Raw genomic sequence first — 10,464 nt, forward strand, 5'->3', positions numbered from 1 at the left:
GTATTTTAACATGGGTTTATATTTGAACCACATAAACAAAAAAACATGTTCAAAACATAGAATTAAATCAAAAGACAAAAATCAAGCCCAACAGACAAAGAGTTTTGTAAGAACTGGCATGGGGGCTGCCAAGCCCCCAGGAGGAAGAGGAGGAGGCGTAGAAGCAGGGCAGGGTGGGGGGACACTTGGACCCTCCTCACACCTCAGACACTCACCGGGGACTCTCCCAGCACTCGGGGCCCATCACCCACATGCAGGGCACCCTTACGGCCGTTTCTCTCCACCAAGACCCTAATCCAAGAGCCCAGGGCTATGGGTTCCTTGCTCCTGTGAGGAAGAGGCTGAGTGAGCAGGCTGTGGGCTCTGCCTACCCATTGAGTGACAATGTCAGGAGCCCCAATCTTTCCCCTGTCCAGTCCCAGGCTTCCAGGCCCTCCCTGTGGGCAGCCCAGGACAGAGCCCCCAGCCCTCATGCTTGCCCACCTGATGACTGCTGCCCCTTTGCCCAGGTCATAGCGGAATTCCAGGTGCTGGTCATGCAGGGCCAGTGACACGAAGTCCCCTTTGCCATCTGTCTTTTGCCCATTGTACAGGAGCAAACCACTGGTCCTCGGGCCAAGAACACCACCTCGAGGGCCATCTTCTCCCTGGGTCACGTGGGTCAGGGTGTCTCACTGCCCCTTCCCTACAGGCTGCCTCCCCTCCTCTGCCTCACCTACCCTACTGACCCCAGGTCTCTTTCAAAGGTGTGCAAGCCTCTCAGCTCCAGGTAGGAAAAGCCATGGAAGTCCGCCAGGAAGGGCTGGGCACTACCATCCATCTCAGACACTGCAGAGGGAGGACAGGGCTCACTCAGGCCGTGTACCCCACTGTTCTGCCTAACTCGACAGAAACCCACAGGACCCAAATCCCAACTCTTCCTGGACCCGAAGACTGGGCCACAATTCAAACTGAACATTTGACCCTGACTTCTTGTCCCCTCCCGACAGCCTGGTGCCCCTACCTGTCTGGCAGAGCGTGCCTCTACGTCCTGCGGGGCACTCGCACTTGGCCCTGCCCTTGGGTAGCACGTGGCAGGGGGCTGCACCGTGGCAGGGGTTCGGCTGGCAGGGGCTCTTCTTTTCTGTACAGGTTGGGCCTGGAGGGAGATGGAGATGAGTTCCAAGAAGGCAGGCCCCCTGACACCTGGTTCCTAGCCCTCACCCAGATCCCAACCTGCCCTCACCAAAGCGGCCAGGTGGACACTGGCAGTGAAACATGTCGTCTCCCAGGGCCTGGCATGGTGCCCCACCATGGCAGGGGCTGGGCATGCAGGGGTGCTCTCCACACTCTCCCACACTGGAGCTGCGGGACACAACCCCTTGCCAGGGGCCCAGCTCCAGGCGCTGATTGTTGACATCCAGCAGGCGGATGCAGCCCTTCAGGCCCATGCCAATGAAGGTCCACTCATGGGCCCTGCCACAGGAAGGGGTCAGAGTAAGCTCAGGCAGAGGCCTCCTTCTCACGGCCAGAGTCACAGGGGTACAGTTAGGGTCAGAAGTCAGAGCTGCTCCATCCCATCACCCTTTAGACAAAGCGGCCAGTCCCACAAAGAGGACCAACCAGAGGGTGGGGCCGAGGTTAAGGGTTAGGACTGGAGGTAAGGGTCAGCCCAGGCCCGCCTCACTCTGGCACCAAAGGAAAGCCACCCAGATGAGATAGGGAAGGACCAGGAGCCCCAGCTGAGCTCAGGGTCCTAGCCACACTCACACCATTCTTCTGATCCTATTTGCTATCCAATGGAGGTTGCTCTGGTGGAGTCCCAGGCAAGACCAAGGTCAGAGACCCAGTTTGATGCACGCTCCACCCTCTTGCTTACACATCAGCCTGGTCCTCTGGGACTCCGCCCACAAAGAGGTCGGTATCTAGGTTGAGGCCATCTGTGCCACTGGGGCTCTCGCCCAGAACTGGGGTCTCGCCATCCACAGACAGTGTGCCTTGGCGCCAATGCCGTGATAGTTCTAGGCGGTGCCACCGGCCTGGTTCCACAGGTACTGATCTGGTCAGTATTGCTGGTCCAGAACCTGTGTCAAACCTGGAGACCCAAGCAGGTGCTTACAGCACTGGCCTGGCTCCATCCACAGTCTGGTCAGGAACCACCCACAAATTCCTCCCTGGAAGGTCCTGGCCCCACCCACTGAGCATTAGCCCTGCCCACCCACCAGACAGGCAGGAGGCCCCGCCCTCTCTGCACCTGAGCTGCAAGCACCCACCGAGCAGCAGCGCCAGTGCCAGAAAGTCCTTGCCACGTGCGTTGCCATTGTATAGCAGCAGTCCCTGAGGCTACAGGGATCAGAATTCCAGCGCCAGGCGCAGCGTGTGATATGCACGGAGGGTGGGGAAGGCCAGAAAGGAGGTACCCCCAAAGGCAGGAAAAGAGACAGAGGGGCGTAGCACTGCAGGGGATAGGGAGGGTGAGCTGGAAGAGTACCCAGGACCCTGCCCCTACCACCTCCTCCTGGTGGCTTATCTCTGCCCTCCCTCCTTGCCCCCATCAGCCTCCCTGTCCTTCCAGAGAGGTGGACAGAAGCGCCTACCGTCCTCACAGAAGGTGCCTCCCCTGCCTGCCGGGCAGCTGCAGGTGAAGCCCCTGCCAGAGTCCTGGTCCTGGCAGGTATCCCCATGCAGGCAGGGTTGAGAATCACAGGACCTTGGGTGCTGCTTGGGACTGGGGAGCAAAGGCCGGTGTCCAGCCACATGGCCGGGAGCTGTGGTGGGGGGCCGGTGTGTGTGTTGGGGGGCCGTGGTCCTTCCAATGGGCCTGCTGGTGTGACTGGGGTGGACCTGAGGGGTCACGGAGGAAGGTGGTTGGCCCACAGTGGTAGCTCTGGCTGTGGCCACTGCAATGGTGGCTCCTATGGTGGCTCCCATGAAGAATGCAGGAAACCAGTCTGTGGGGCAGGGAGTGGTTAGGGTCTGCAAGGAGCAGGGGGCGGGGCAGTGGAGGATGGGAACAGACAAGGAGGCCCGGCCTGGTGCTCACCAAAGTCCATGAACTGCACGTGCTCTTGCAGAGGCTTCCTCACCACCAGGGCCCGGCGCCTGGAGGCCTGGATCTGCCGAAGCAGGGCCCGGCCCATGTCAGGTGCCCTGAAGGCTGGCTGGGGAAGAGGGGGTACTGAGCATGGCCTGGCGCTGTGCGGCCCCTACCCATCACCTCCTGGGAGAGACTTAGCGCGGGGATCTCACTGGGGTCAAAGTGCACATCCACAGTGGCACGGACTGATCTGCCAGGCCCCAGGTCCCGCAGGTGGACACCCCGGAAGTCCTTTTTGACGTCTGAGTTCCGGAAAAGGTTGTCCAGCTGTGGGCAGGGAGTGAGTGAGGATACTGGGCACCGCTCAACGCACTGAAATCAGTCCCCTTACACTGTGGGGTTCCTGCCCTGGCCCCCTCTGGGTCTGACCTGGGGGGACGCCCCCACTTACAGTGCTCTCGATGCTCCTGGCTGTCTCCCCAAACAGCTCTGACTTGGGGTCGGCCATTTTGGGTGTGTAGAACAGCTCTTGCCCCTCAACCCCCTCCAGCTCCAGCACGCCCTGGTACGCCTTGGTGGCTGTGGGAGAAGGGGCGGTGAGGCCCTGCCTGGTACCGGCCTGGTGCAGGCCCCTGGAGCAAGCCACATAGGGTACAGGGGCAGGTGGATGTTAGTCAGATGGTCATGAGGTTAGTGACCAGGGCTGGCGTCAGTTACCAGGCAGACTCCTCAGAGCAGTTGCCCCAGGCTTGCTTGCAAGGAGAGAGACGGGTTAGGTACATGGTCCTGGGCACGCACAAGTGTTAGGGCTGAGACCACACGTGTGCACATGGGTGCTGGATCCCCAAGATCTCATACACATTTGAGACCAAAGACCATAAAACCTGGACCCACCTGCTGCCAGCGGGTAGGAGCAGCACCCATGGCTGCCCAGGCTGCTCCTCAAGCTCCACCTGCCCTGCCACCCACTCACCAGGACAGTTGGAGCCCTCTGCATCCAGTGAAGGTGTCTTGCCATCCGAATAGCAGCCCAAAGGTGAGTTGTAGCAGGAGGCTCTCTCAATGGGTGGTCCAGGTGTCACCACGCTGCTGTCCATGGAGAGTTCCAGTCCTAGGGATGCGCAGTCTGAGTCCAGCCACAGGTGGGAGCCTCTCTGGGCCCTGCCCCAACAAGCCCCTGCTCACTCCCCAGGCCTGTCCCATGTCCCAGAGCACCTGCTCACTCCCCAGGCCTGTCCCATGTCCCTGAGCTCCTGCTCACCTTCCAGGCCTGCCCCACACCCCAGAGCCCTGCTCACCCCAGGCCCACCCACATCCCCGAGCCCCTGCTCACCCCAGGCCCACCCACATCCCCGAGCCCCTGCTCACCCCCAGAGCCCCCCCACTGGCCTCCTGGTCCCCACTTAGTTCCTCATCGCCACTCCCATCAGTGCTGCCAGATTCTCCAAAGGCAGACGCGGAGAGACTGGTTGCACTGGAGGTTTCTATGAGGGGCATGGTCAGCACGGGCCGACCTTTGGTCTTGGGGAGGCTGGCTGTGGTCCGAGGTCGTAAGGTGGGTGGAGAGGTGGGCCGGCTCTGGGGGTACTGCTGAGAGCCAGGGGGAGGGCACTGGGTGGAGGCAGCAGAGGCTCACTTGGCAAGTGCCCCAGGGCTGTCATGGCCCTGGGGGTTGGGTGAGCGCCAGGAACAGCAGCCTCTGTAAGGAGAGGGAAGCTGGGGCTGGAGTCGGGGAGGGCAAGGCCCTCCTGTCAGTGCTGGGTGGTGGCTCCCAGACCCTACCCTGGCACGGGCCGAGGCTCTGGGTGAAGATGTCCAAGCCCTGGCAGCAGGTGATGGTCTTCAGTTGGCACTCGCTGCCGTAGGTGATGCCATCTGATCCACAGACCTGAGGCGCAAGCCAAGGGCACTCAGGCGGTTCCCCCACCCACTGCCTTTCACACTCTCCACCCTCACCTTGCTCACCTTCGTGGCACTGGCCTCTGGGCAGGAGAGGGCTTGGCAGATGCAGTGGGCAGAACCTGCCTCTTCCACACAGGAAGCGCCAAACTCACAGTGCATCTCTGCACAGGTCACCAGTGCTGAGGGATCTGGGGTGGACAAAGAATCTCCACCAGCTCAGGCTGTCCCTCTGCACAGCAAACCCCAGGCCAGCCCAGATCTTGTCCTCACCTGCCTCACAGCCGGTGGGGCCCAGGGTGTGGCCATCAGGACACTGCCCACACTTGGGACCAGCAACGCCTGGCTTACAGGAGCACAGCCCAGTCATCTGCTCACAGTCATCCCGCACAGCGCCCCAGGGGTCACAGCTGCAGGCTGCGGGGAGGGGAGCCTGAGTCTGTACCTAGACAGTCTTCTCCACCTGCTGCAGAGCCTGCCAGGTGCAGTGCAGGCCAGGGCCTGAGCACAGGGATGGGGGTGGACAGGCAGGAGGACTTGACTGACAGCCAGCCCTGGGGCCCTGTCACTCACGAGTACAGCCGCTCCGGCTGTCAGTGACAATGCCACGGAAGTTCCAGAAACCAAGCTCACATCGGTCGCACTTGAGGCCGCCCACGCCTGGCCGGCAAGAGCACTGGCCTGTGGCTGGGTCACAGGAGCCGTGCGGGTTGCACTGGCAAGTGCCTGCAAGGGAAGGGGAGGGACAGGGTCAGCACAGTCACACAGCTGTGCCAGGCCAGGGGTGAGGGTACTCAGATACTCACTGGGGCAACCGGCCAGGCCCACACCCCAGGCAGCAGTGACATTATCCTGGCAGCATCCGTAGGGGGTCTGGGCACAGTGAGCAGGGGCTGCAGGCAGCAGTGGGGCCAAGGTGAGGCCTGCAGAGAGGGGTGTGGGGTCAGACTTGAGGCAGTGCTTATGCCCACCCCTCTGCCTCAACCTCCTCCACACCACCACTCAGCCTGACACCATGCCCCTCAGGTCTGGAATCTGAGGCTAAGGCCCTGGGTGAGGCCACCACAATCATACAAGGACATGCAAGTGCCACATGTAGGACCCAGCACACAGGAAACATACAGGGCCACATACACACAGAATACCCAAAGTCACGGACACAGCCTGTGTGTACACAGAGCTATGGACACACAGATAAGTGTAAAGGCAGCACACACACATGAAGACGGACATGCACTCACATTCCTCCAAACCATGCACATTTATATACAACTGTACAGACACATCTGTGAACGTGCATGAGCATACCGTGAGCACTCGTGTGTGACATGTGGCATTTACAGACCACTGTCAGTTCCTGCCCAGAAGAGCAAAAGGGCCCAGAAGGTGCCCTGTGGTTTCCTGCTGCCTCCTGCATAGAAGCCTGGCCTGACCTGCAGTAGGTAGTTGGCATACACTTGCTTTTATGAGGCAGGATCTCACTGCATGGCTCAGGCTGGGCTCAAACTCACAATCCTCCTGCCCACCCTCCTGAGTGTGGTGCATACTTTGACAGACGGGCTTGTGTCCACAGTGCACGTATCAGTGCTTTATACTCAGAAGAACACACAAGACCACAAGCCTACCACAGCACACATGGATGCCCATGTGCCCACACCAGTGCAGGCATACACCTTTGAATATGCACACACAGAAGTGCAGAGGCTGCTGCACAAGCCTACAAGAATGTGCCCCGGCCCACTCACCAAGGCAGGGTCCCTGAGCTGCGACGTACAACTCTCCTTGAGACTCGCACCTGGCCCTCTTCAGGTCACACTCACTGCCATAGGTGACCCCATCTGAGCCGCACACCTGGAGGGTGGGGTCAGCGTGGGCAGCCTTGGCCCCTTCCTCACTGCCCCCCTACAGCTGGGGGAGGTGGGGGCTCACGGGTCTCCTGAGAACACCCTGGCAGCTGAAATCGCAGGCGCATGGTCCATCCTCTGAGTCCTCATCCCACACCCCGCCACGCTACCAGCAGAGTTCCTGCTCACACTCGCTGTCCTCCCCAGAGCCGGAGCCTCCTGAGCCACATTCAGCTGTGGGGAAGAAGGGCAGTTCACCCACAGGTTCTCCCCTGAGGCTGGTGCCCCACAGCTCAGGCAGCTGCCCAAGCCTACCCTGCTCACAGGGCCCTGCCCGGGCTTCCTCAAGCTGTATCTGCTACTGGCAGGCAGCCTCCCGTAGCTCGCATGCACTGCGGTAGGTGACACCATCGCTGCCACACACGGGGCCAGGCGGGGGGCACTCACAATGAGGACACACACACTGCCCAGCTGAGCACACAGCCCCAAAGGCACACACTGTGTCTCCACAGGTCTCTGAAACATATGGAGCCAGCAGGGGTCAGCAGACCCAGCCGGAGAGTGGTGGGACCCTAGCCTGCTGGCCCCCATGGCCCCACTCACGACAGTGTCCAGCTGATGCCACATGCAGGCTTATCTGGTGCGTGCAGGTGTGGACATGCAGCTCACACTCGCTGGCATACGTGTACCCATCAGAACCGCAGACGGGTTGGGCTGAGGCCACACACACAGAGGGGCACACACAGCGCCCGGTCTCGGCCTCACACAGGGCTCCAAAACGGCACTGCCCGCATCGGTCTGGGAAGGGGGCTCTGTCACCACTGTGTCAGGAAGGCCATACCCCCGAGGCCTGCTTGTCCACTACTGACCACAGGGTCCTCTGCGGGCCACCCGGATATCCCGCCCAAGGGCACAGGCCATGGCCTCCAGCTCGCAGGTGCTGCCATAGGTGACGCCGTCACTGCCGCACACGGGGTCGTAGGCGCCTGCACACGCCTGCTGGCACTCGCACGCAGCCTCCCCGTTCTTCACCGCGCACGTCGCCTCGAATGCACACTGCACCCCACGGCACGGGGACGGAGCCTGGTCTGGGAAGGACAGGGCACTCAGCCCACCTGCTACCCCCCATACTGGGCAGAGCCCCCAGCCCCACGCAGCACTCCCTCTCCCAGGGTGGGGTGGTCAAGGAAGAGCTAGATGTGCAGGACATAGCAAAGAAAGGGACAGACACACGACAGAGGCAGATGGGGACACAGGAGCCTCCTGACTGCCCACAACAGGCCACTGACCCTGACCACCAGCAGCCCTGGGACACCCATGCATGTCGGGGCTCTCTCCAGGCTAAGAGGAGTCTGCACCCCAGAGTCACACCCAGGGCTGCACAGGGAGGAGGTGTCTGTCCACTTGCTCTGAGAACCACAAGGCCAGGCAGTAGCGAACCACGCCCCCCAGCCGCACAAGGGGCAGACCTCGGGCTGTGGGCTCCTGGTGGGCAGGCGCGGCACCTCATCCTGCCAGCAGGTCAGGCTGGAAGACACAAGAGGGGGAGCCGAGAGGGAAGGACCGAGGAGAAGACAGACGCAGAAAGACAGACCAGAGAGATGGACAGAGGATTGACCCAGATGGTCACAGGGTCACTGCAGCCCTGGTCCCCATGGGACATGCTGGCCACTTCCCAGCTGCCTCCACCCTCCAATGGCTCCTTGAAATCAACTGAGATCCTGCCTCTGAAGGGGCTGGTGACAGTCATGTACCAAGAGTGAGGGACCCCACCGCTGTATCCACTTCCTGCCCACCAAAGCTATCTGTACCCTCAGGCAGAACAGAGACGGGTGGGCAGACAGACTAGAGGACCTGCAGCCTGGACTTGCACAGCCAAGTGCAGGCCCATCTCTGACCGCCTCCCCACATATCCAGGCACCCTCTCGCAGCCTCTACCGTCCACACCCTTCACCCTCCCAGGGGACCCACCCTGGCCCAAGACCCTGGGAGGTGGGTGCCAAGGAATGAAGATGGCATGTGATGGTGGGCAAGGACTGATGGCGGGGACCACAGGGTGCTCACCACACAAGCCCTGGTGCCTGGGAGGGATGGCTCACTGCTGCCGGCACTCAGCCTGCTGGCGCCAATAGTCGTTGTCATACGTGTGCCCATCCTGGGCACACACCGGTCTGTAGGCCCCATCACAGGTGACACGGTCATAGGAACAGCGGGGTCGGCCACGGCGGGACAGGCAAATGGCACTGAACTGGCAGGTCCCGGAGCACTGGTCTGGGGGTGGGCAAGGAGATCAGAGAGGCCAGAACCACACCAGCACCTCCACAGCAGGGACCCGATGGACATGAAGGCAGGGGACACACTGTGTGCACGGGAAGCAGCCCACCTCCAGGCTGGCACTGGCCAGAGCGCACTTTCTGGAGGAGCAGACCGCAGATAGCCCCTGAGTGGCCCATGACGCAGTCGTTTGCATAGGTGACCCCATCATCCCCACACACAGGCAAATGCCAGGGAGGGCAGGTCTCTGGGCGCAGGTGCATCTCTGGACGGCGAGTGCGTGGGTTCACACGGCAGACGCGGTTCGTGTCAGCATGGGCTCCCTGGCAGGGGTCTGGGGGTGGACAGGCAAGAGTCAGGGTTATTGCCTGCACGCCCAAAGAGAGGAGCCCCACATGGGGTGGACACTCAACACAGGGACCGTCGAACTTCCTAAAGATGTTCTCCTGGCATGCACATGCCTGGCACAGCAGCTGGCATTCACCGGGGTAGTCCATACCATCACTGCCACACACGGTGCCCTCCGGGGCCCTGCGGCAGGTCGTGGGACACAGGCAGGAGGCGGTCTGCCCATTGGCGGAGGGTACACAGGTACTGCCGAAGCTGCAGGTCACATTGGAGCAGGGGTCCCGGGAACCTGTGGATGGCAGGGTGGGGTCACCCTGGCTGTCTGTCCACCTCCAACACCTGGCCCACCGCCCCCGCCCACGCTGGGCACACTCCCTTACCACAGGGTCCGCGGCGGAGCAGGCGGATTCGCCACTGCAGGCGGCACTGTGCACGCTGCAGCTCGCACTCGTTGCTATAGGTGGAGGCATCTGAGCCGCACACTGGCGCCACGACAGCAGGACAGGCGCTCTTCTTGCACACGCAGGAGGCCTGGCCTGGATCCTCTGCACTGGGCTCACAGACCGCGCCAAAGCCACACAGCATTCCCCTGCAAACTGAGGTCGGGCACAGGAAGGGGTTGTTGAAGCCAGGTCCCAGGGCTGGGCACTGCTGCAACCCTCACAGGCACATCCACACCCGGGTGTGCAAGCATGTTCAAGCCCACGCATGGCCACAAGTGTCACGGACACTCTATTGTGCATGTTCACCGGGCCTGGCCCCCTGGATGGCTCCCCTGCCAACCCAGGGACCTTTCCTCATTGGAGAACACTCTCTATACCCTCTACCAGGGGAGAGGGGCCTCCTGTCCCCATAACAGGACAAGCCACCCACTCCCATCCCACCTCAGCAGATTCCCCAACACACAACAGGAGAGGACCCCAGGCCAAGTCCGAAGCAAGCAGTTGAGGGCCCACTCTGCCCAAAGCCCTCTCCCACATCAGCCCCAGAGTCCATCTGGTTACCCCCATGCAGGCCAGGCTCATCCCAACTCAGGCCGTAAGTTTCTGGGGCCTCATCTGGGAATGCCTGGGTGTTCCCCAT

The 10,464-nt window shown here is 61.6% G+C and overlaps 1 protein-coding gene across 1 annotated transcript; it reads right to left on the reverse strand.

The window, feature by feature from the left end:
• Positions 1 to 203: 203 nt before the first annotated feature.
• Positions 204 to 10,464, reverse strand: LOC143389316 (agrin-like). Its single transcript, XM_077108024.1, is given in 30 exon segments — positions 204 to 327; positions 484 to 604; positions 607 to 647; positions 729 to 828; positions 1,004 to 1,138; positions 1,226 to 1,455; positions 1,859 to 2,074; positions 2,234 to 2,435; positions 2,577 to 2,930; positions 3,023 to 3,136; positions 3,229 to 3,343; positions 3,468 to 3,595; positions 3,990 to 4,127; positions 4,375 to 4,599; positions 4,602 to 4,715; positions 4,799 to 4,904; positions 4,982 to 5,106; positions 5,189 to 5,332; positions 5,489 to 5,641; positions 5,722 to 5,838; positions 6,661 to 6,766; positions 6,845 to 6,993; positions 7,075 to 7,275; positions 7,363 to 7,557; positions 7,629 to 7,847; positions 8,824 to 9,030; positions 9,143 to 9,368; positions 9,447 to 9,670; positions 9,762 to 9,977; positions 10,338 to 10,464. Coding segments are annotated over 30 exon segments (4,872 nt in total).

This window comes from Callospermophilus lateralis, unplaced genomic scaffold (genome assembly GCF_048772815.1).
Source record: "Callospermophilus lateralis isolate mCalLat2 unplaced genomic scaffold, mCalLat2.hap1 Scaffold_1122, whole genome shotgun sequence".
NCBI classification, from domain to species: domain Eukaryota; kingdom Metazoa; phylum Chordata; class Mammalia; order Rodentia; family Sciuridae; genus Callospermophilus; species Callospermophilus lateralis.